The sequence below is a fragment of the Nuphar pumila genome, chromosome 7, assembly GCF_984573655.1.
Source record: "Nuphar pumila chromosome 7, dmNupPumi1.hap1.1, whole genome shotgun sequence".
NCBI classification, from domain to species: domain Eukaryota; kingdom Viridiplantae; phylum Streptophyta; class Magnoliopsida; order Nymphaeales; family Nymphaeaceae; genus Nuphar; species Nuphar pumila.
Window position 1 is genome coordinate 100,652,403 of NC_143255.1, and position 27,134 is coordinate 100,679,536.

Here is a 27,134-nt window from a genome sequence, read left to right on the forward strand (position 1 = left end):
CAATATAAGAAAACCAAATAATTCTTACTGACATCATAACTTATGCACTTGTGCTAATTGATAAAAGACCCCTAATGCAAAACCTTTAAATTTTGAGAATTTTAAATAAATAAAGTAAACACCTTTATCCCAAGTTATAAATTTGTTTCTGGCTTTTAAATCTCATTTAGGGATGAATTTCATGTTCATTTACTTATTTTTGGCCAATGAGGGTATAATTGGATTTTTTAAAATTATTTCAAACAATTAACTGTCAACATTAGTTAATTTATAATTAAAACTATATATTAAGTGTGTCTTTAACTTAACAAAGTGTTTTGAGCCTAACTAGATGTATTTTGATAGCTTATGAAAGAAATTTTAACAAAAGGGTATTTTGGTAAAAAAATAATTTAAGTGAATATTTTAATAGAATATAATTAGAAATTAAGAAAATTCTAAAATAATAAATTATTTAAAGATTAAATAGTGTATTTTATTTTAGAAAAGGATAGAATTTTATTTAGTAAAAGAATTAGATTTTTTTATAGACCCATAGTCCATATGGGTTTGGACCCAATGGGTCGACCCAACTAGGATTTTTTTACGAGGTTTCTAACAGTTACATAGAATTTCATTTTATTCTATGTTAATTTTTAAATAATATACATGGAGATGAGATTTATAATTTTTATTTTAATATTTAATTCAATACATAACTCGATTTAGGCTTTTGAGACAAAATGGATCCAAACCGGACCCGATTTGGAATATGTGCACTTAGGGTTGGAAATGGGTCATATGGAGCCTACTAGGGCACCCGACCCCTCTTAATTTTCCTTTTCTTCAAATGTCAAGGTCCACACTCCCATCCCTCTTATTTCTCTTTTGGTTTTTTAGAAAGAAACCCATCTCTCTTCTTCTTCACCGTAGCCGACAACATTGGGATTTGTGCCATCCAATTCTCTTAGGATCTGCGTCGTCTCTTTTTTCCCATATCTTTCTTCTTCGCCTAATTTCTTTCTTTTTTTAGCTTTTCTCCTAGTTGATTTCACAAAGATTGATTGTTCTTGGAATTTGTGACACTTTCAACCTTGAGAATTGTGTCACAACTGATTGGTGTCATCTCTTTTAGCATCATAGGCATGGATTTCATTTTCCTCAGCATCGTAGGCATGGATTTCATTTTCTCCACCTTTCTCTTCGATTTTCACCTTGTTTGTATCAATTTCCTCATGAAAATTGACTCTACCTTGGGAATCAAGCTCCTTGAAAACCATGCAACATTGTGGGTATTCTCAGAGTACGTCCAGACTGAGGAAGACACTTAGCCACAGTTGACCAACCCTTCTTGGGTATCGATTTTGTTCGGGTCGATTTTGAAGAAATCGACGTACCTGATTCTTGTGTTTTGCTGATTTGGGTGCGGATCTACTTTCTGACACCTTCTCAATTCGTGTCGTCTAATATTTGAAACAGTTGGAACGTGGCTCTAGATGAACTTGTTGACATATTACTTTTGAGAGACATGTAAAACTTATAGCAAATGAAACAAAATTAAAATTTTAATTTTTTTGGGTTTTGAAACAAGATTGAAATTGTTCAATTTATGTGGAATGTTACACCTAATATTCCAACTAGAACCAAGCATTCATTGTTCATGAATTCATGCCTAATAGTAATTAGAAAAAACATAAATAAAAAATCTAAAACCATAGCTCAACATTTGTCTCATTAAAAAAATCAAATCCTTATATACTAACAAACATCACTCATAGATATACTAATTAAAAAAACCCTAAAATTCTAACCAAGATCATGTGTGAATTCATGGAACCATGTTTAATGTTGAGTGAGACAAAAACAAAATACAAAAAGTAAGTACTTAAATACTCACCCCTCAATTGATCTTACAGTTACAATATTGTTCTTAAGAACCATCTATGCTCTTGTGAAGAGTGACAGATTAGTGGGATTTGATGTGAACATGTGATCACATGCATTTTGTATGAGGACATTCTACTAGAGAATTTCTGCTATAAGTTCTTCACAATTGAATTGTATCGAACTGTATATCGTATGTATCCATTCCTTTTGATGGTGGATAATATCCCACACAATACTCCACTGACTTCTATTTTTGTCTATCTACCAAAAGTGACTCATAGACCAGAGTGACCTAAGGTAAAAAGACAAACAATATACCAGAATTATGTTGTGCCATACAAGTGAATATATATGGTGAGGTTCACCACAACAGGCAAAATCATGAATAACAATATATTTGGGTACCTATTTTTGCAAAATATGTATTTGCTTAATGAATTGCTTCTTTGTATTTATTTAAAGTTTTTAATGATTTATTTTAATATCTTATATTTTCTATGTATATCTTAGGTATTTCGTGATGTATACACATAAAAGAAAACATAACAATAGAAAGGAAAACAAATCCCCGTTCCCAAGACCCAACTCAATTGTGGTAAGATATACAATGAATGAAACAAATTTTGTGTGTATATAACAAGTGGTACTAACATATACATGTTTATATTTAAATTTAATTGATCATGAAAATAGGTTGATGAGAAAAAATAATATGCGCAACAACAAAAAGAGCCAGAAAAATATGATTTATGCGAAGACACTATGTTGAGTAGTGATGTAAGTGTTAGGTTTGCATGTTTGTTTATTTATTTGTTTGTTATGTTTGTATATAGACTCGTTTAAATCTAAAAGAATGTGTCACATATATTGATCGTGTAGCATCTATAATGATTCATAAAAAAACTTCAATCGTACCACATTCATAACATGAAAGCATAAACGAGACTCCCAGAAAGCATTTACCTTACCCAAATATTTATCAATGAGCCTTGAAAGCGATAATCCTTTTGTCTTTCTACCGATTAATAGAAATTAACTACTTAACATTATATGTGCACAACACATAATCAATGTAAAACTAATGAGAGATGGAGCTCGTTTCTTCTTGAAGACCCACAAATAGTCATATCTATAAACTATAAGAAGTGTTTCCAAAATGATGCAATAAACTATAAGTGTATGATTAGAATTTATAATTGCCTGAGGAAGAAGAAGAAAAAAAAGGTTGCCAAAATATGGTCAAGGAGGAGACAAATAACCAAAAAGGTTCAAAGGCCAAAGAAAATGCGAAGTAGGAAGAGACATCAGACGATAAGGTGCAGAATGACCTTATTAAGGAAGCTGAGATGTGGATAATTCTAAGGCATTATTATTGTTTTTTATTGTGAATTTGATAATAAATTGATAGAATAATTTATTAATAAATATTTTATTTTGTTTGTTAGGATGTAGATTTGACACATTGAATATAAATTTGATAGAATTGTGAATGTTTAACTTCAGTTCATGTTGGATATTACTTAATTTTAGATGTTTTGTAAATTGCCCATAGTTTTTTCATGATCACAAACATAAGAAATTCACATATTTAGTTCACAAACACGAAAAATTCACAAATGCATGAGATAGTTTCCATGGGAAGCTCGTAGGTGCAACGACATCCTTATATGATAAATACCCATGGTTTTCTATTAGGTGGATGTGGGTGCTCTTGTAACATGATAGCATTACTCATATTTTACATTACACAATGTAGATGATTGAAGGGCTTGCAAGCAATGAGTTTAAAGTTCAAAATCTTTTGCTTACAACTTTGAAAGAATGTACTTATTTTGCAAACAAGCTAGCTCGAACTTAGTTCAATAGATTTAAAGTCCAAAATTTATTTTATTATTTTTTTAAAAATATAATTTTCTGCCAACAAGCCAAATCGAACTCAGATGTTTAGCTCGGGCTTGCCATGAGCTTACCGCAAGAACATGCCAAGTTTGAACGCGGTTCGCTCGCCCCCATTTACCAGCCATACGGCTTTTAGGCTGTCACAAAGATACAGGTACGATGTGACTCGAGTTGACACGCATGTTGGAATTTTTTTTCAAAGATAAAATACGATGACACAGATTTTTTGAATATTTTGATATATAAAAAGCTATTCTTTGATGTTTGAATATATGACAATAGTATTTTTTTATTGAAATATTATTAAAAAGCAATAAAATAACATCTAAAAATAATAGTTAATCTCAATACGTGTCACTGTGTCATATTGACACGTCTCCAAACGACAAATAACGTGTCATTGTGACGCCAATTAGGCAGGGCATGGTGCTGCCGACGCGTCGTGTCCTTTCGAAAGAACGAAGGCACTTTAGTCCATCGATAAAGATAAGAACGGTGGTGTTTTACCATTTGGATTTTGGGACCGGCAAAAAGCGAAATAAAAGCAGAAGGATCAATGGGTTTGTGCGCGAACCGACGTCGTCTGTGATACTGCCAGGCACAGGACCAACACAACATCATCATCATCAGAGGAGTCGAGGGGGCAAGGGCATCTCGAGAGAGAGAGAGATTGCCGATTTCATCCAGTTTTCTGAGGGGGAGCTGTTGGTGGGTTAGGGTTTGCAGGATATGATAGTGAAACAAGTGCGTGCGTGAGACAAGATGGTGATGAAGATGCGTGATTTCTGCCAGCGTCGCGGTCCGTCTGCGGATTTCGTCGCCCTCGTTTTGGTTTTTGTGGTCGTCTCCTGTTTTGGTGTATCGCCGGCGTCGGCGTCTGCAGCCGATACCGATGTTTGCCCCGCCGCCCAATCGCTCGCCGACGCCGTCGTCTCCGCGCGCCAATGCCCCCTTCTTTTCCTTGCCACGCCGCTGGAGGTACCGTCTTTCTTCCTTCATTCCTTCTCTCTCTCTCCCTCTATCTCTCGATTATCTGCATTTGTTTTCCGTTGTGATTCAATTTGTTTATCTGGATGAGATTAGGTTAATCCCCTTTGTTGTTCCTCTTCCTAGCCCTTTGTTGTATCACTAGTGTAACGGGGATGATTCAGTTGTCGATCCAATGCTGGGTCTAGAGGAATTGAATCGGATTGTCGTGTTCGCTTTCTTTTATGAAAAACGACTGATGAATTTCTCCCGGAATTCTATGATAAATGCGTTTCTTCTTTTGGCTTTTTAAGTAACGTTTTAAGCAGATTGTTGTTTGTTGCGATTCTTTGCTACACTGTGCAGCTGTATTCATCATCTTATTGGCCAAGTAGATAGTGTGCAGATATGGTCATTCCTTCATTTCTGAGTTCCATTAGAATCTAATCGGCAATTTTTTTTTTGATGCAATGCATTCAGATTAAGTTCAACGGGTTAATTCGTGTTCTTTGAACTTATTATGTGATTGAGTTTGGAAAGTTATTTGCATAACGTTATAATTTTGGGTAAATAATGTCTACACAATAATCTGTGTCCAAAGTTGAAGAAATGATCATCAGGAGAGAAACAAATACTTCTGCGCGTTGGAGAAGGGGTGTAGTGCAGGAGAGAAACAAATACTTCTGCGCGTTGGAGAAAGGGGGATGGGCTAGAAATACACTCATTAGGCTTTTTACTAGTCTTCGCTAAAGGCCCACATTTTACATTATGATTTCACGATTGGCTTAAACTCAATTTTCCAGATCTCACATATTGTTCTTTGGGATTATTTTATTCTGCTTTAGTATTATCTGTTTCCCCTAGTATAGATGGGGTGCCCTATTTGACTATTATTGAACCCTCAACGGCTCTTTTACAAGCTGTAAAACGTCAATGAATAAGCGAAGGAGTTGTAGAAGCTTACTGTCTTATGAATTGGAGACTGCATCGCATCTTTCGTATTCTAAAGGAAAACAACCAAGTAACCATCATGGATAGGATGATAAATCTTTAAGCACTACCTGAGGAATCATTAGCATTAGTAATGGAAATGTTAGGTAATACAACTAGACAATCACTCTTGCTCTCACCTGTTGGTCTTTAAGGCCTTGTTTGCATGCTAGAGAAAAAACTATTTTCATCAGCAAGTTTACCCTAAATTTATTTCTCCATAGAAATTTTTTATGCCTTGTTGATTGTAGGTAAAAGTTTTGGAGAAAGAAAAAACTTCTTCCAAAATGGGTGACACACATTTTTCCATGTCCCTAGTGGACATGGAGAAACTTTGTCTAGAAAATCTTGTCACTTTTGACAAATTCTCTAAAAAAAGGGTCAAAGTGGGTTTTCTTGAGACTTTTGTACCTAAATAAATCCTTTCCTCTCATATGGGTTGGTTTTCTTGTTAGGACAAGGGATGTTATGTGGTCTTCAAAGATGAACAAGTCTCTCTCAATAAACTTCTCCATCTGTGGATCCTAGAAGAAATTTTAATAATGGAAGTTGTATGATAAGCAGGTTTCCTTATCCATTCACAAAAAAGTGGGGTTTTCTTTCCAGCACTAGTTGAGTGAAATGGCTAAGTAAGGAAGATAATGATAAATGGTAAAGGAAAGGTGGACGTGCAAGCCAATGGCAATGGGAAAGCTGCTACCAATTTTATTTTTGTTATGTCATCTTTGAAGTATACAATAAAAAAGTTACTGTAGGTGAAGTGAAGCAGAGAAACTTTTTGAGGTAAAGTGACTGTGCTGTATGCCGCTACCAGCTGATCATTCTTCCACCAATTAACATACTCATGGTTCCTCCCCAACCCCCCAAAAGAAAACTTATGGTTCATCATAAAAATACCCTCGGTAGGCTTCCCCTTCCTTGCTGGGAAAAAAATTCCAAAGGGAAAGGCAGAGATACGTTGAGGTTCCCCACCCCACCACCAAAATTGTGACTATTGATGAAAAGAATGATCTTATTTTTCCAAGTCATGAAGTTGGAGGAATCTATTTTGTCTGTTACCACTTACCAGCTGATCGGTAAAGGATGAACTTGTAGAAGAACTGGTTAAAACCATAGACAAGCAAATATGAAGACAAGTAAATAAAGGTCTTTGTTATCGTCACCAACTGTTCCAACACCTCTTTCGAAGTCAATCAAGTGATTTGCATTTGTACTTTCATCCATTTGCTAGAGTGGACCTTTATATATTTTATTCTCAAGGCATCTCAAGATTCCACTTATTCATACCTGAAGAAAAGAGGAAACTATGCTGAATAGTGGCAGCTTATGCTGCTCAATATGTTATCACAAATTCACAATACATGTCCATATAATGACTTGCATATCTTTTTGTGTTCATTTACTTTTGTTAGAAGTACAATCTTGGCGGGTTGGCCTATTGAATGTTGGCCATGTATTTTATTCTGTATTCTTTGCCTTTTCTATATTTGACGTCACTTTTTTCTTCTTTATTTATTCTTTGAGGCATATAATCTTGTTTTTTTAAGCAAGATGAGTATGGTGTGCATCCTTAAGTCAACTGTTTTTTATTTAGGTTGTTGAATATGTGCTTGTTTATTTATGTTAGATGCCTATTTAGTTAGCTGAATTTCTCTCAAGAAAGAAATTGGACAAAAGTATGATACGGATATTGGTTTGGATGACTTCTGTAGTGGGTGTCTTGAATTCTGGACCCGCTTCGATCCATGACCCAATCCAAAAATATTTTGTTGACTATACAATGAGAATTTTCGATGGGGGTTTGTGGTCGTAGCATCGTAGCAGAGGGATTGGGTCGTTAGGCCTGACCTGTCTAGTTTTGTAATTTTTTCCTTTGTACCAGCTAGGGTTTTATGCCCTTTGTCATATGTATAGCTATCTCTTTTTGCAAGTTGAGCATGAGAGTTTCGGGTGTATTGGGGATTAGGGTTTTGAAAGCTGTATCTTGCCTCTATATTTTCTTACATCTTGCTAGTGGATTTTTGCTCCTCTTTCACCCGTGGACGTAGGTTTGAGTGTGGAACTATGTGAATCATTTGTCTTCTCTTGTTTTCTCCTCTTTATCTTGTGGTTTGCTTCATTTTAGTTGTGGTTTATCCATAACAAACTGGTATCGAAGTGGTTTTACCGATAAGGGCTTTCACAATGTTGATAACTAAGTATGATATTAAGATTTTTGATGGTGTCATGAGCTTCAGTTTGTGGCAAATGAGTATGCTTGTTCTGACTCAGACCAGATTGAAGAAGGTGCTGTTTGGAAAGGCGAATGAGAGGCTCACCATGACCGATGATGACTAGAACGAGTTGGATGACAAAGCCCCTCATTGCAATTCAGCTTTGTTTGATAAATGATGTTCTCCAAGAGGTTCTTATGGAGAAACCCTAATTGCAATTGAACTTTGTTTGATGAATGATGTTCTCCAAGAGGTTCTCATGGAGAAAACAATTGCTGATCTTTGGGAGAAGTTAGCGATGTTGTATTTGACGAAATGCCTCATAAATTATTGATCTTAAAGCAACGATTATTTACACTTCACATGTCTGAAGATACATGGGAGAAGTTGGGTGAGTCTAAAGGCGGTGCACCACTAGGTAAGGATACATCATGGTGGAACGAGGATGTCAAATTAGCTATTAAGGTTAAAAGAGAGTGTTATAGAAATCTAAGTAAGAGTCGTGATAATGAGAATTTGGAGAAGTATATGATAGCAAAGAAGGAAGCTAAAAAAGTTGTTCGAAACGCGAGGGCTAAGGTATATAAGGAGGTTTATGACAAGTTGGATACCAAAGAAGGCGAGAAGGATATTTATAGGCTTGCAAAGATGAGAGATAGGAAATCGGAGGATTTGGGTATGGTTAGATGTATCAAAGATGAAACGCAAAGGGTTTTAGTCAAAGATGAGGAGATTAAGGAGAGATGGAAAGATTATTTTGATAAGCTATTTAATGATAGTCATGCTCAAGATCTTGGAGACTTCTCCATTCCTTTTCATGAGATAAATCGTGACTTCATGCGCAAGATTCAAAAGAAAGAAATTGCAGAGGCTTTGAAGAAAATGAAATCAAGAAGGGCAGTTGGCCCAGATGGTATACCTATCGAGGCTTGGAAATGCTTGGGAGAGAAAGGTTTAGAATGGTTGACAAATCTTTTTAACTTGATTTGGCAAACAAATAAGATGCCTAATGAGTGGAGGAAGAGTACTTTGGTGCCTTTATATAAGAATAAGGGTGATATACAAGATTGCACAAACTATCGTGGTATAAAACTCATGAGTCATACTATGAAACTTTGGGAGAGGGTGATTGAGTCTAGGTTGAGGAAGGTTGTCATGATATCGGAGAATCAATTTGGTTTTATGCCTGGAAGATCAACTATGGAAGCTATACATCTTCTTAGACAACTTATTGAAAGATATAGAGAGATGAACAAAGATTTGCATATGGTTTTTATTGATTTAGAGAAGGCATACGATAGAGTACCTAGGGATGTTCTCTGGTGGACAATGATGAAGAAAGGTGTTTCTCTCAAGTACATTAGTATAATTAAAGATATGTATGAAGGAGTAGTAACCAATGTCCGCACTTGTGGAGGGGTGACAACCAATTTTCCGATAACGGTTGGGTTACATCAAGGATCTGCTTTAAGCCCTTTCCTATTTGCGATAGTGATGGATGAACTTACGAGATCAATTCAAGAAAATGTACCGTGGTGTATGTTGTTTGCTGATGATATTGTTTTGATTGATGAGTCTAGAGCTGGGGTTAATGCTAAGTTAGAATTATGGAGACAGACATTGGAAGCTAGAGGTTTTAAGTTGAGTAAGAGTAAGACTGAATATATGGAATGTCGGTTTAGTAAGCAACGAAGTAGAGATGGGAGTGTAGTGAAGCTCGGTGAGCAAGATATACCGGTGAATGATTATTTCAAATATTTGGGATCCATCATTCAAAAGTATGGAGAAATTGATGGAGATGTAAATCATAGGATAAAGGTTGGGTGGATGAAATGGAAAAGTGCTACTGGAGTGCTGTGCGATCGTAGAATGCCATTGCGGTTGAAGGGAAAGTTTTATAGGACGACTATTAGACCCGCTTTACTATATGGTACGGAATGTTGGGCTGCCAAGAGACATCATATTCAAAAAATGAGTGTAGCTGAGATGCGGATGCTTAGATGGATGTGTGGAAATACAATAAAAGATAAGATTCGGAACGAAGAGATACGTAAGAAGGTAGGTGTTGCACCCATTGAAAATAAGATGCGAGAGAATCGTTTACGGTGGTTTGGACATATTCGGCGAAGGCCTAATGATGCTCCAGTTAGAAGGTTGGAGAAATGGGAAAATATATTAGTTAAAAGAGGTCGGGGTAGGCCTAGGAAGACTTGGATGGAGATGATAGGAAAGGATATGAATGCTTTGAACCTCACCGAGGACATGGCGTTGGATAGAAATGATTGGAGGAAAAGGATTCATGTGGAAGACCCAAAATGAAAAATGAATTTCTTTTTGGTTCATATTGCTGACCCCAATTGTTTTGGGATGAAGGCGTAGTTGTTGTTGTTGTTGTTGTTGTATGTCTGAAGATACACTCATTAAATCTCACATCAATAGATTTAGTTCTATTATCATGGAGTTGAAAAATATAGATGTTAAGATTGATGATGAGGATCAAGGCCTTTTATTATTGTGTTATTTGCTTCCCTCATATAAGAATTTTAGAGATACCATCATTTATGAAAGGGAATCCCTCACAATAGATGAAGTTAAGACCAAGCTTACAAGCAAAGAAAAAATTGATGAAGAGTTGACTGTTAATGAAAGTGAAGATGGTTTAGTGGGCTTGGTTGCTAAGGGGAGGACTAAGGAGAGAGATGTGAACAATAGCAATCATAAGTCAAGATCTAAGTCAAAACATAAGAACTTGACCTGTAATGATTGTCATAATAAGGGTCACATCAAGTCTGAATGCTTTAAGTTGAAAAACAAGTAATTGAAAGATGATAGTAAAGTTTAGAAAAAGAATAACACCACTGCAGAAGCTAGTATTGCACAATCAGATGATGAGGCTGGTGTTCTCTTAGTGAGTGAAGATAAAAGTGGGTTTAAGGATGAGTGAATTCTTGATTCTGGTTGCTTATTTCATATCTCCCAATAGGGATTGGTTCTCCACGTATGAACCTGTTGTTTGTGGAGTTGTGTTAATGGGCAACAATACATCATGTAATGTTGTTGGTAAGGGATCAATTCAAATTAAGATTCTTGATGATACTCTTGATGCAAATGGGTGCAAGTACTTGAAAATCAGTAAAGGTGCTCTTATTGTGATGGAAGGCAGAAAACTTGGGAGTTTGTATTGCAAGGTTCCAGACTGATATTACTAAGTTATGGCATATGAGGCTAGGCCATATGAGTGAGATTGGTTTGACTGTCTCGAGTAAGATAGGTCTTTTGTGTGGCTAGAGTATAGGAAAGCTGGAAAGGATTAGTTTCAGCACTGCAATTCACAGGATAAAGGGTATTTTAGGCAGAAGCTATTAATATGGTGTGCTATTTGGTGAAACAATTTCTATTAATGACCATACAATAGGTATGGTCCGGTAGCCCTGTTGACTATTCAAATTTAAGAATATTTGGTTGTCCTGCATATGCTCATGTGAATGAGGGTAAACTTATGCTTAGAGCGAATAAATGTATCTTCCTTGGCTATGCATAAGGAGTAAAGGGCTATAGATTGTGGTGTTATAATCCAAGTCTCCTAAGTTTATAATTAGTAGGGATGTAACTTTTGATGAGACTTCTATGTTGCATCCAAAAAAGGAATCATCTTCTCACTCTATTACAAAAGTGCACATAACATGCAAAGTTCAGTAGAAACGGTAGAGTTGCAAATTGTTGATTGTAGACCTAAGCATGGTACTTCAACTGAATTGTCCAGTGATATTGAAGTATAAGAAACTGCTCAATAGGAGGAGGTGGAGCAATATACTATTGCTAAAGGGAGACTGAGGAGAGATATTAGGCCGCCTCAGAGATATGACTATGCAGATATAGTTGCCTATATCCTATTGGTTGGAAAAAGAGTTGATATTGGTGAGCCATCATCATATTCACAGGCTATTTCTTCAAATTATGCGAAGTGGTTGGTTGCTATGCATGAAGAAATTGAATCTCTCCATAGGAATGAAACTTGGGGTGCTTGTGAAGCCTTATAAGGGAAAGAAAATTGTTTGCTGCAAATGGGTCTTCAAAAAAAAGAAAGGTATCTCAGGATTGGAAGATGCAAGATATAAGACACAATTAGTTGCAAAGGGCTATAGTCAAGTGTAGGGAATTGATTTTAATGATGTCTTGTCTCTTGTAGTGAAACATAGCTCTATTCGTGTTTTACTTGCTTGCTTTCTATGCATGATTTGGAATTAGAGCAACTTGTTAAAACAACTTGCATGGTGACTTGGAAAAACAAATTTATATGAATTAACTTGAAGGTTTTGAGATTGAAGGTAAAGAATGTGAAGACTGTGTGCCCTGTTACACAGAAAAGAAGAGAAAAGGAAAAGGATGGGAGACAATCTAGAGGTCCTAACCCAGACTGGGACGTTCCTTCTTTCTTATAGTGAATGGTAAATATTGGGGACAATTATAGATCTGTCCGTTAATATATTACACATTTACAACACATTACTTCAAACTGTGCATGGATCTTGAACAAACATGGATAATTTGCTCTTAAGAAACCAATGTCGCAAGGAAGAGAGCGGTTTGGTGAATATATCTGCTACTTGATCTTCACTTCAGAGGAACTAGAGATGAATTTCTTAACTCTCTACCTATTCACGGATAAAATGCTGATCAATTTCCACACGTTTCACCTTTTCATGTTGGACCAGATTGGTGGCAATAGCTACTGCACTTCTATTATCACAAAAAAGAAGTGATCAGGAAAGTCTTACTTGTAGATTAACTAGGAGGTGTCTAGTCCATAATACTTCTGCTGTTACGATTGCCATTACTCGATACTCGCATTCGATGTTGGACCATGAAACAGTCTTTTGTTTTCGGCTAGACCAAGATACTAGATGCTGACTCAAGAAAGCTGCATATCCTGTGATGGATCGTCTGGTGGAGGGATCACTGGCCCAGTTTGCATCACAGTAGGCAAGAACTACAAGTTCCAATCCATCATGGTGGTCAAAAGTATCCTTTTTGTAGACAAGACCATCACTTATCGTGCCTAAACGAAGAATTATTTTAGCTGCCTCTAGGTGATTGCATAAAATGTGAGACCTCATTTGTGACGTACATTAAGTCAGGCCTCGTGAAAGTAAGATATTGGAGAGCTCCAACAAGGCTCCATAATTGCTCTGGGTGTGGTAACACAAGATCTTGCGGATTATCATTAGTCAAATTTAGACTAACTAAAATGAGGGAGCTGCAGGTTTGGTCAACTTCTACGCCAAGAAAATACCTCAAAGGACCTAAGTCCTTCATGTGAAACCGTTTGCTGATCATGGATTTCAGCTTTATGATTCTTCCTGGATCACTGCCTGTAATACCAAGATCATGTACATATACAAGGATGATAGTAATGTGAAATTTACCTGAATGAACAAATAACGAGTAATCACATTGACTTCGAATGAAACCTAAAGAGTGAACAACACTAAAAGTTTCAAACCATGCATGAGGATGTCTATTTCAAACCATATATAACCTTCTTTAAATGAAACACAGAGGTCTTAGTATTTGCCTCAGGGTATCCAGGTGGGTGTTCCATATACACTTCTTCATGTAAAACACTATGAGGGAATGCATTTTTCACATCCATTTGACTAAGGCTCCACCCATAAGTAGTAGCAAGCTCAATAATGCCATCAGCCTTATATTTAATTTTGTAGACCCATCGACAACCAACACTTTTAATTTTCTGGTTTGGTCACTACTTCCTAAGTGTCACATTCATGAAGAGTAAAAATCTTCTCGTTCATGGCTTCAATCCATTTAGGATTATATCTAGCCTCATGATAAAATTTAGGTTCTTGACTAAAATCAATAGATGTGGCAAAAATTTGAAACTCAACAAAAAATGAATCATCGCTCACCCATCGCTGAAGAGGGTGACAAACCCTGAGAGATCTCTTAAGCTGATTTGTTTGTGGTATATCTGCTGATTCAACTACAGCACATGAGGGAGATTCCAACAAAGTGGAATCAGGATCAACATGAGTAATCTGATAAGCAATAGTAGACTGATGACGTCTATGATATACCTTTGGATAATAGGTGAAAGTGGCATCAGACTTTGGGTGATGAACAATTGTAATTGCTGTAGTTGAGTTAGAAACAATGTTGTGGACAACACATTCAATTTGTTCCATAGCAGTATTTGCTTTCTCACCATCTGCCAAATTTTCTGGACACGATTGAACATTTGTTGGCCAGAAAATTGAGGGCTGTTCATGACTAGTGTGGCTGCTGTCATTGCTGTTAATATCAAACTCATTTTCGTGAAATGTGATGTGCCTTGAGACGATCAATTTAGCAGTGGCAGGATTATAACACTGATATCCTTTGTATATACCATTGTATCCAGCAAATTTGCATACTTTTACCTTAGGCAAGAACTTATCACGCAATGAATTGTGGACATGCACAAAACATCTACTTCCAGAAGTCCTTAAAAGGGAATAATTAGATTGCTGCCAATATAGCATAAAACAAGGAGGATGTCCTCCAAGAGAGGTGAGTGGCATGTGGTTAATTGGGTAAGGCAACTCACATTTTATTCCATTATCCAAAGGCGGAGCTGGGGGGCATAGCCCAGTCCTGCCCCGAAAGCCGGGTTGGACCTGACCTGGATCCGAAACTCGGTAGGGTTTTAAATCATGGCCCGATCTCTTCCTCTTCCTTTTCAAGCGCAGCCTCTCCCTCCGTTACATATTCCCTTTCTCCCCCAGCTCTCGCTCCCTGCTTGCAGCAGCCGCCGACGCCGACGGAATCCAGGTATGCCGTCTCTCTGTCCCTCTCTCCCTTTGTTTTCTCCCTCACCTTTCCCCCTCTATGCGTGCATCAGGGACTCGGGAGGCCGGCAGGGAGCCGACGGCCGCTCCCTGTTGCGATTCCCCTCTGAATCGCGATCGTCGGGAGGCCGGCAGGGAGCCGACGGGCCTCCTTGTGGCGATTCCCCCTTTTGTGCCTCTCTATGCTGCCGAGAGACTGGCGGGAGGCCGATGGCTCCCTGTCGTGGCCCTTTTTCCTTTATGCCGCTCTCAGGTCGTCGGGAGCCCCCCCTGCGATGACACTCCCCCTCCCCCTCTGTATCGTATTCGCTGGGAGCCCGGCAAGGAGTCTACGGGCCTCCCTGCGGCGATTTCCGCCTTTGTGCCTCTCTGTGCTGTCGAGAGACCAGCGGGAGGCAGATGGCCCCCTGTCGTGCCCCTTTTTCCTTTATGCCTCTCTCAGGTCGCCGAGAGGTCGGCAGGGAGCCGACGCCCCCCCCTTGCGGTGATGCTCCCCCTCTGTATCGTATTTGCTGGGAGGCCGGCTGGGAGCCGACGCCCCCCTACTGCATCATTCTCCCCTGAGTCCCCTCTCTGCTCTCTCTTTCTACGTCTTTTCGAGTTGCAGAGGAGGGGCATCGTGCCCGGCAGAGAGCCGACACCCCCCTACGTCTTTTCGAGTTGCATCACTCTCCCCTGAGTCCCCTCCTTTACAATATGTTTTTCGACTGATTGCTCATGTAGTATCTTATTTATTTGTAGAATTTGAAATGGAAAGAGGACAATCTTCAAGCACTAAGAAAAGAAAAAACTTGTTATCGTTTTTTTCGAAGTTAGACAACTCTTCAGATGGACAAGTCAAGGAAACTCCAAGTCCTACTCCAACCATTCCTTCATCACCTGAGCATATTCCATCTTCGAATCCAACTTCCAAATCTGATTTTTATATTGAAAGAGATCCGGGTAAAAGAAAGCATATGTGTGATCACCCTGTTAATGAAATAGATTGAATTAGACGGGCTTATCTTACGACGGGACTTTTTCAGCCAAAACTTGCACAATACCCAAGTAGACAATGTGGTAAACAAGTGCGTCGATGTCAAGAACATTGGTATGATAAGTTTCGTTGGTTAGAGTATTCTCCGACAGAAGATAAAGAATATTGTTTTTATTGCTTTCTTTTTCTTGATAATAGCCCCTTTTCGAATCTCTCAGCATTGGCAACAATTGGGTTTAATAATTGGAAGAGGGTTAGTCAAGGAGAAAAATGTGCTTTTCTTACCCATGTCGGCTCTTCACCGTCTTCATATCATAATGTATGTGTAAGAAATACAAAGATTTTGATGAGTCCGGGTCATCACATTGACAAAGTGATGAATGTTGTATCCCAAGAGGAACGTCAGAAAGCTGTTTGAGAGTAAGAACCTCAATGTTAGCTCTTCAGTGGTTAGCGCTCTAAAGTTGCGCATTTAGGGGCCATGATGAATCTTTATCTTCATTGAATCATGAAAATTTTATTGAACTGGTTGATTATTCTGGAAAAATGAATGCAGATGTTGGTAAAGTTGTTTTGGCTAATGCTCCAAGAAATGCCAGATACACTCCTCCAGATATCCAGAGGGAGATTTTGCACATTATGGAAAACCGAGTAGAAGGTATGATTCGTAATGAAGTTGGAGATGCACCATATTGTATCCTTGTTGATGAAGCACAAAATGCATCTAAACGAGAACAAATGTGCATTATATTGAGGTTTGTCAATGAAGAGGGAATTTTAAGAGAACAATTTTTTGCAATTAAAACTGTTAGTGATACTACCTTGTTGAATCTGAAAAATCAAATTTTTGATATTCTTAGTAGTCACAATCTTCAAATTCAGAATATGCGATGACAAGGGTACGATGGTGCTAGTAATATGCAGGGTGCTTGGAATAAGCTCCAAGCTTTATTTCTTAAGTATTGTCCTTATGCATATTATGTCCATTGTTTTGCGCATCGTTTGCAATTAACATTGATTTCTGCAGTTAAGGATGTTCGTGACATTTGGCAATTCTTTTCTCATTTGGATAATGTTGTTAACATTATTACTTTTTCGCTAAGCGTGTTGGTGAGTTGAAAGCTGCACATAAAAAAGAAATTGCGTATTTGTTAGAAACTAGGGAACGATCGATAGAAAGTGGGGCTAATCAGATTGGGAACTTGCATAGAACTGGAGCTACTCGTTGGAGTTCTCATTATGAATCTATAAAGAGCTTGATGGATATGTACGTTGCAACATGTAAAGTATTTGAGTGCCTGATTGAAAATTCTCCAAGTGCTAGATCTTAGGCTGAAGTTGATGGTGCATACACTTGCATTACAAGTTTCGAATTTGTATTTGTTTTGCATTTGATGAATCAAATATTTGCAGTTACTGATATTCTATGTCAGGCCCTTCAAAAGAAAAATCAAGATATCTTGACTGCTATGAGATTTGTCTACACTACAAAGACTGTGCTTCAAGTTTTGAGAGAAGATGGCTGGGAAGAATTCCTTCAAGAGGTAACATCATTTTGTTCAACAAATGATATTTGCCTACCTGACTTCAGTGGTGCATATATGGTTGGTCGATCTCGTGGTCATGAGTATCCTTCAGTTGAGCATCACTATCATTTTGATGTTTTCTATAAAACTATAGATTTCTTGTTGGTGGAGTTAAATGCTAGATTTAATGACACATCAGTCGAACTTCTTTCTCTCAGTGCGACATTGGATCCTAGACACTCATTTGAATCCTTTAATATAACTGATATTTGCAAGCTTGCAGAGAAGTTCTATCCTCAAGATTTTACATCACAAGATATATTTTACTTGAAAGCAGAGTTACAACATTATCAGATTGATGTGGTTTCTTATCCTCGATTTCAAGTACCTACTCTACCTGATTTGTATCAAAAGTTGGTTGCAAGTGGAAGGTCAGAAAGTTATGTCATGCTAATTAGATTATTTCATCTTGTATTGACATTACCAGTTTCAACAACCACTACATTACGAACATTTTCAGTGATGAAGCATGTGAAGACGGAAATTCGTAACAAAATGGACGACAGTTTTCTTGCTGATTGTATGACATTGCACATCGAACGAGAATATACTATGACTTTAGGTATAGATTCTCTTATAGATGAATTTTATGCAACGGGTAACTGTCGGGGTCCATTTTAGTTGGTACTTTTGTATTTTGATTTATTTTGTCATAAATAAAATTTATGCATTGTTATGAACTTCAAATTATCGCACCAGTGTTATATATTGCCATTAGATAATGTTTAAGAACTTTCCGTTGAGGTTGAGAAAGACGGCAACAAATAGTTTGATTTGTCCATATGAAATAGATTTTTATTAATAATTGTAGCCATTTTTTAGTTTATCTCAAATATTTTTTCCAGGGGCGCTGCCCCCGAACCCCCAGCTATCACACAAACTTTTTTTTCTACACCCCTGAATCCTAGCTACGCCCCTGCCATTATCATCTAAATAACTAGAAAATGCCACATACATATATTCACCGCCACCATCATTACAAGAACACAATATTTTTCGAGAAAACTGATTCTCAACAAAAACTTTAAACTTTTGAAAGATGGATAAGACTTGGTATTTGGATTTCAAGAAATAGATCCAAGTGTAACGAGTAAAATCATCTACAAAAATTACATAGAAATGAGATTTGGACAAAGACGTCATGGGTGCAGGACCCCAAACATCAGAATGAGTTAATTCTAGAAGAAATGAAGCTCTTTTATTAGAAATACTGAAAGGGAGCTCATGACTCTTACAAATTCGACACTGAACAGATGACATGGAACACACAAGAGACTTATTCTTGAGATGAATAAGCCCTTTATTACAAAAAATCTCAAGAAAAGTAGAATTATAGTGACCCAATTGTTTGTCATAGTAAAACATCATTATTGAAGACAACTTCATCTGACACTAGAAGTTGAGGACGATCAACAAGAGCTTCATTGATGACGTACAATCCTCCACATCGCTTTCCTTCAACGAGGTTCTGTTTTGTGTGAATGTCCTTCACAAAGACAAGAAGAAGAAAAAAATACAAGACTTAAATTGATTAGTAAGTTGAGACACAGAAATAAGGTTATATTTAATTTTAGGAACAAGAAACATATTGGAAAGATGAAAAGGACCATTGGGAGTGTGAATGGTGGCAATTCCAATGTGGGTGATGGAATGGGTTTTCCCATCATCAGTGATTATTTTTTCGTTACCATGATAAGGAATAATGTTTTAATTAAAGATATGTATGAAGGAGTAGTAACCAATGTCCGCACTTGTGGAGGGGTGACAACCAATTTTCCTATAACGGTTGGGTTACATCAAGGATCTGCTTTAAGCCCTTTCCTATTTGCTATAGTGATGGATGAGCTTACGAGATCAATTCAAGAAAATGTGCCGTGGTGTATGTTGTTTGCTGATGATATTGTTTTGATTGATGAGTCTAGAGCTGGGGTTAATGCTAAGTTAGAATTATGGAGACAGACATTGGAAGCAAGAGGTTTTAAGTTGAGTAAGAGTAAGACAAAATACATGGAATGTCGATTTAGTAAGCAACGAAATAGAGATGGGAGTGTAGTGAAGCTTGGTGAGCAAGAAATATTGGTGGATGATTCTTTCAAATATTTGGGATCTATCATTCAAAAGTATGGAGAAATTGATGGAGATGTAAATCATAGGATAAAGGTTGGGTGGATGAAATGTAAGAGTGCAACTGGAGTGTTGTGCGATCGTAGAATGCCATTGCGGTTGAAGGGAAAGTTTTATAGGACGACTGTTAGGCCCGCTTTACTATATGGTACGGAATGTTGGGCTGCCAAGAGACATCATATTCAAAAAATGAGTGTAGCTGAGATGCGTATGCTGAGATGGATGTGTGGAAATACAATAAAAGATAAGATTCAGAACGAGGAGATACGTAAGATGGTAGGCGTTGCACCCATTGAAAATAAGATGAGAGAGAATCGTTTACGGTGGTTTGGACATATTCGACGAAGGCCTAATGATGCTCCAGTTAGAAGGATAGAGAAATGGGAAAATATATTAGTTAAAGGAGGTCGGGGTAGGCCTAGGAAGACATGGATGGAGGTGATAGGAAAGGATATGAATGCTTTGAACCTCACCGAGGACATGGCATTGGATAGAAATGAATGGAGAAGGATTCATGTGGAAGACCCAAAATGATTTTCTTTGTTGGTTCATATCGCCGACCCCAATTGTTTTGGGATGAAGGCGTAGTTGTTGTTGTTGTATGATAAGGAATAATGTTTGTGAGTTTACCTGCGTCACCTATCACATGATGCGTTGCACCCAAATTTAGAAACCAAGCACTCGTCTGTGAGATCTGAGGTGTGGTAAGAGCTGTCCATGTGGACTGATCTAAACTCACAAGCTATGGCGATCTGATAGGAGTCATGTGCTGCTGATATTGCCCTGCTGCCCATGGTGGATCGTAAGAATTTTCAGTTCCATGCATGCCAACCTAAGAAAACGATGCACTCAGGGTATCCATATCCTGATTCTGTCCTGAAAGAGAAGAAGATCCAAACCCAGCAACTGTATTAAAAGTTGTTGATAGTGGACGTCTTTCCCCAGTCATGCCGCTGGCTTGGTGTGCAAATTGATGAACATGCGTTGGATAAGTAACTGTGGGAGGATGGTATGCTGGAACATATCTCCAGTAGCAATTGAAACACGAATGTCCCCATTTTCCACACATATGACATGTCACATTCTGACGATTCCCATTTGTATTGGTAACATTGGGATTAGGAAGAATCCCTGTAGCCCTATTACCATATTGATTTTTGCCTCTTCCGCATCCACGATTTGAGGTGACAGCCACCATCACCTCATGATTCAGGCGAGAATCCTCTTTTTTTGCTGAGGGTTGGATTCCAACTCTAAGTAACATTGACCTAAGTTTGTCAAAGTTACCTATTTTCTCGAGACCCACATATATGGCTTTGAACATATTATAATCATCACCCGATCCACGGAGAGTATGGCTGCACACGTCTTCAAGAAATTCTGCCGTGCTACTACTTCTCTTCAACTATCCAAACTCAATAGCACCTATGCAATACTTCCCAAAGTTCCCGCGCTGTTACCCCTGTTGGATTATGTAGAAAAACCTGCCTTGAAAGTGTTGCCATGATAAATGCCACCACCGTTTGATCATTTTTGACTCAAGTAATATAATTAGGATTCTTAATATAAACTGTCTGCTTAGAATCACCATCTTTCGCCATCTCCTTTTCTTTTTCCTTATTAACTGACACAAATTCCAAGGGTGCAGTCGTGGATCCATCGAGATGTCCCATCAAGTTATGACTGCAGATGAATGGAATGATCTGTTTTTTCCATGTCATGAAATTGGATTCATCCAACTTTTAAAAAACAAGTCGGTTGAGGAATAAAGAAGTGAGAGAATTAGAAGAAGACATTGAAAAGGAAGGGGAATGGATGACACCAATTTTGAAACTGAATGCAAAATCTGGAGCTGAATATAAAACTGTTGACGCAGGTTTGTCTCTCTTTTTTTAGGACAGTACCTGTAGATTCAGAATAAGGTACTTAGTGTGATGACTACTTTATATTGGCTAAGTAATATGCAGTACACTGTTGTGTTTGAAAAGGGAAACATGAAGAAAGAAGGGAAAGGGGCTTTCACGTTAATTTGATGAAATTATATAAGATCTGATTCAAATCTGTAAGAAAGAGGCAGAAATAATTTCAATCGATAAAAGGAAGCATCAGATTAAAGAAAAGCAAACCGATTTGTAGGGAATAAGAGACCCTGAATTAGGGCTTGCGCAGGAAATGAATATGATAAAATATGGATTTATTGAATGAATCAAATCTGATCAGAATATAGGAGAAAGAAGGAGCAAATCTGATTTGACGTGATCAGATTTGATTTAAAAACAGATTAAAATCATATCTGATCTGGCATAATCAGATTTGATTTAAGAAAGGAGGGAGAAGGCGATTGAGAAAGAAGACGAATCAGGTCTGATTTTACGTGATCAGATCTGATTAAAAACAAAGAAAGGGAGAGAAGAAGACAAGAACCGAAAAAAAATAAATAATAGGAAGTTACGGAAGGAGGAATGTCATGACCTGATGTTCTTACCTCGACCCGCTCTGATACCATGTGAAGACTGCGTGCCTTGGTCTGCATGCCCTGTTACACAGAAAAGAAAGAGGGAAAAGAATGGGAGACAATCTAGAGGTCGTAACCCAGGCTGGGATGTCCCCTCTTTCTTATAATGAATGATAAATATTGGGTGCAATTACATATCTGTCCTTTAGTATATTACACATTTACAACACATTGCATAAGGGAGAAAAGACGAAAAAGACCCTCATTCGTGAGTTCTAACAAAGAAGACCTTGTGTGTTTGTTAAAGAAATCTTTGTATGGCTTAAAGCAGTCGTCCAAACAGTGACATAAGAAGTTTGACTCTTCTAGAGTGAGTTTTGGTCATTATAGAAGCAAGTATGTTAGTTGTCTACTGGAATCTTCATTATGGTTCTTTCATTTATTTGCTTCTTTATGTTGATGATATGTTAATTGCAGTGAAGTTCATATATGAAATCAAGAAGTTAAAAGACACAATTGGGCAATGAGTTTGAAATAAAGGATTTCAGACAAGCCAAGGAGATCCTTGGTATGCAAATTATGAGGGATCATAAAGCAGGAAAGTTATATTTGTCGCAAAAGAAATATATTAACAAAGTTCTGGAGCGTTTTAGCTTATGTCACATGGGTGTGGGTGTGGGTGCAGGTGCGGGGATTCGGCACTTCCAAAAAACTTGGGTGCGGGGGTGCGGTAGGGGCAAAAATGTAAAAATAAATAAATAAATAAATAAATAAATAAATAAATAAATATATATATATTAGAAAAGGGAATAATAATAATAATAGTAATGTAATAATAAACATATATTAAAAATCTAGAAATAATTTTAATGTATGGATCCACAGTTCGATCCAACATGCAGATCCACACCGCAAGAGAACCGCGGATCCACCTCGTTGCTGGATCCTGGGTCTTGGACTCGGCCCGTACCCTACGAGGGAAAAAAAGTATAATTTAAGGCAACCCGATACGGGTTGCTCGATAAAATGAGGGTGGTTCCCGCAAGGTGAAATCGCAAAGGGGGAAGGGGCCGGAGCATAGCCACCAGGAGGACGGGGCGCTCCTACCTTTTCGGGGACCACCGTCCTCAAATAGGGGTCCCAAACCCCTTCTCTTCCACTCTCTGCCTCCCACGCTCTCGTTCTTGCGCACGCCAGCAGGAGCAATCGATGCCCTCTACATTTCCCTCTATCTCTTTTTCCCCTGCCTCTCATCTTCCTCTGTTTTTTCGTTCTCCCTCTCGGCCCGAGCTCGACAGTAGCGGCACCGACATACCTCCACTCTCATGACAACAACCTCCTCGTCGGTTAAGGTAGGTTTTACTGTGATTTCACACAACTACTGAGTTTTCAAGCATGCTTTGGATTTGCTGTAACTCTCAACTCGAAAAATTGGGGGTTTGGGTTTGCCGTGAATCCCCAAATCAAAAATTTGGGATTTAGGGTAGGGTTTATTACGATTGTTGAGGGTGTATTCTGTTTCAAGTTGCAATGGGTTGTAATACACCCAAATCGAAAAGATTTTGAAGTTTTAGAGGGGTTTTCGTGTGGATGCAACTGCGGGCCTTTTCGTGTGCAGAAATGGCCCTGGGTGCGGTCAATGCACCCAGGGTCGGGTTGACCGCACCCGGTGTCGCACCCGCGTCGACGCGGGTGCGGCAGCCTGCTAGCCGAATCCCTGTGACATAGGTTTTAGCATAAAAGATGCATAGTCTGTAAGTACTCGTGCTTGTCATTTCAAACTTTCAATTGTTGTATCACCTCAGACAGATGAAGAGGTAGAATATGTCAAGTGTGTCCTATTATAGTACAGTTGGTAGTATTATGTATGCTATTGTGTGCATATGCCCTAGTATTTCACATGCATTTAGTGTGATGAGTTGTCATGTCCAGGAAAAACTCATTGGCAAGCATTGAAATCAATTCTCAGGTATTTGGAGGGGGACATCAAATGGTTGTTTGGAGTTTGGGAAGACTTGTGATGGCCTAGTTGGATATATTGCCTAAGATTATGCAGGTAATCTTCATAAGAAGAAATCACTTACTGGTTATGTGTTATATCTAGGTGGTTGTGCAGTTAGTTGGAAAGCTACTTTACAACCTATAATTGCTTTGTCTACTACATAGACCGAATACATGGCAATGAGTTGAGAGGTATATTTGGTGAAACTAGCTTGAGTCAAGAGTTTAATGTTGTTTACTCTAACAGTAAGAGTGATTTTCACTTGACTAACGACCAAATGTATCATGAGAGGACGAAACATATCGATATCAGGTATCATTTCATTCAGGATGTTATTGTACAAGGTGATATTCTTGTGAAGAAGATTGGTACTGGAGACAATCCAGCTGATATGTTGACAAAGTTTCTCCCAGTTTCCAAGTTCAAGCATTGCTTGAAATTAAATAACAAGGATACGGCTAACCACCACTCGTACCCGTGTTGACAGGCTTGGGTACGCCTACAACTACTGAACGAGGCACAAATACGGGTGGGTCAGGTTGGATCTGGGCCAACACAAAACCGATTCGAAAACCCATATATATATATTGCTTGTTTGACCTTGGGTCAAAGGGCCTTGACTCGATAAACCCTCCTGAGCCCTCCCTTGCACACAACGGGAGAGAGAGGTATCAATTTCTTCTTTCTTCTCCTCCTCTCTTTCTCCTTTGGTTTCTGACTTCTCTCTTTCTATGTCTTTTTCAGTTTCAGACCTGGAGGGAGAGAGAGGCAGTGGGCCAAATGGTTTCGTCTCCAGCCTCTCCCTCTTCCTTTTTTATACCCCACCTTTTTTAGCCATTATTTATTAAAAATGTAAGTTGAACCCTTCTTTTATCAAAAATAAAAGCCTACCCCTCAGGTTTATTAAAAACATCAATCAAATCAACTTTTTATATTTACAAACAATGTTGTACGTATCGTACCATGTCGTTACTATGAGGAATATCGATACAATACTCACTCGTATTGTAATATGAGTGCATATCGTAAGATACTGACCCATATCATACCCGCATCGTACGATGCCGGCCCGCATCGTACGATACATGATCGCCACACTTAAAAAAATGGCTCAATCACAATTTTTTAGTTTTGGGTTTTAAAGGCCTCTTGAGGACCGACTCCGTCATTTGTGTAGAAGTCATTAGAGAGGTATCCACGCACCCTAGGACTCGTGAGAGTGATTAAGGGACCGATCCATGCACAAGAGAGAGTTTTTGCGGTTTGCTAAAGTAAAAGTGCATTTTCATCATTTTTCAACTCAAGAAAGTGGGTAATGGTTAAAAAAATCTTTATTATGAGTAAAATTACAAAGCTACCATGATGCAGCAGAGATCGGTAAACAAATCAATCTACGTTGATTCACTTATTGAAAAGGAAATACAATGAAGAAAAGAATTGAAGAAAAAAAAACGACTGCAGCAAGAAGCAAATGCTGACTGAAAGGAAACAAAGTCCAAAAGAATAATTAATCTCCTCCCCCTACGTCACCCTAAGGTTATTATTTATATACTCCATAATGGATCTTGCTGCTGACGTGCTGGATCACCCCATGTGTTGGAACGCTGTCGACGTGCGTGCTTCAGACCTTCGCTCGCCTGGAATAGGTACGTAGGGGCACGTCCCTGAATCATGGTACTGTGCTCGAGGTCGGATCCATCACCTGGGTCCTATCATCCATCCCATTGGTACCGAGATCCCTGGCCACGCCCGAGTCACTCTGTATAGGCCCGGCCCGGTTCTGCTTTGCATCATTCTCCCCTAGTTCAGAAGAAGTCGGCTCTGACGACTTATTGTCACCACAGTAAGCATATAGATCAGACACATTGAAGATAAGAGAAATGTGCCAATCGTCAGGCAGTTCAAGGAGGTAGGCATTCAGACCCAATCGCCGGAGGATCTTGAAAGGGCCATGCTTCTTAGGACTCAACTTACCATAAGTACCAACTGGAAAACGCTCAGGACGCAGGTAAACCCACACTAACTGGCCTACTTGAAACTGAACATCACGACGACCTTGGTCCACAAAAGCTTTGTAAGTTTCGTAATTTTCAACAAGTTTGGCTTAGACCTGTTGGTGAATATCACGCATGTACTCAACGACATCAAATGCGTCTGGGGCTGGGTCTTGGAGGCTAGTCACTGGAGCTAGATCCACCACATGTGTTGGTTTACGCCCATAAACCACTTGAAAAGGAGACTTGCCTGTGGACTGGTTGATGGAACTATTGTAGGCGAACTCGACTTGTGGCAAGACTAGGTCCCATGTCTTGACATTCTCCACCACGAGACTCCTTAGCAGGTTTCCCAAGGTGCGGTTCATGACTTCGGTTTGGCCATCGGTTTGCGGGTGGTGTGCACTGTTGAATTGGAGCTTGGTTTTTAACAAGGCCCACAATGATTTCCAAAAATGACTCATAAAGCGAGTGTTACGATCTGAGGTGATCGAGTGAGGCAACCCATGGAAACGGGCCACATCCTTGAAGTAGTACAAGGCTACTAAAGAGGCGTCAATGGTTTGCTTACACGGGACAAAGATAGCCATTTTGGAAAACCGGTCAACCATAACTAAGATGGAGTCAAAACGACGCGAGGTCCTGGGAAGACCCACAATAAAATCCATAGAGGCGTGTTCCCAAGGCCTCTGAGTATACATACCGCTATTCTGACGTTGACCCTTGGACACTTGACACACTCGATAACTCTGGACAAACTTGACAACGTCTTTATGCATTTTGGCCAAAAAGTAGCATTCATCTAACATGGCAAACGTCTTATCATGTCCAAAATGCCAAGCTAGTCCTCCTTCGTGTAACTCATAAATCAATTGTAGCCTAAGGGAGAATGCGGGCACACATAGCTTATTACCTCGAAAAAGGTAACTGTTATGTATAGTGAAATGTGGGTCTGCCGTACTGGTAGAGGAGAGACACCCTTTCCAGGCCTGCTGAAAAATAGGGTCCGTCGGGTACAACTCCTTGCACTGCTCAAACCCAATGATTAGTTATTAAAAGACTATTCTTCCTGCTAAGTGCGTCAGCTACCTTGTTCAGAGTACCTGATTGATGGCGAATCGTAAAAGTGTACTCTTGCAAGAAACTGACCCACTTGGCGTGCCTTGCACTCAACTTCTTTTGACTGTTTAAATACTTCAACGCCTCATGATCAATGTA

The 27,134-nt window shown here is 38.7% G+C and overlaps 1 protein-coding gene across 1 annotated transcript in view; it reads left to right on the forward strand.

Moving 5' to 3' along the window:
- The first annotated feature begins 4,274 nt into the window (after positions 1 to 4,274).
- The window catches only part of LOC149832643 (5'-adenylylsulfate reductase-like 5), a 32,039-nt gene continuing 9,179 nt past the window's right edge, over positions 4,275 to 27,134 (forward strand). The window contains exon 1 of the mRNA XM_090014627.1: positions 4,275 to 4,743. Within this exon, the coding sequence (XP_089870753.1) occupies positions 4,528 to 4,743 (216 nt within the window). The 5' untranslated portion in view covers positions 4,275 to 4,527. The remainder of the gene's footprint in view (positions 4,744 to 27,134) is intronic.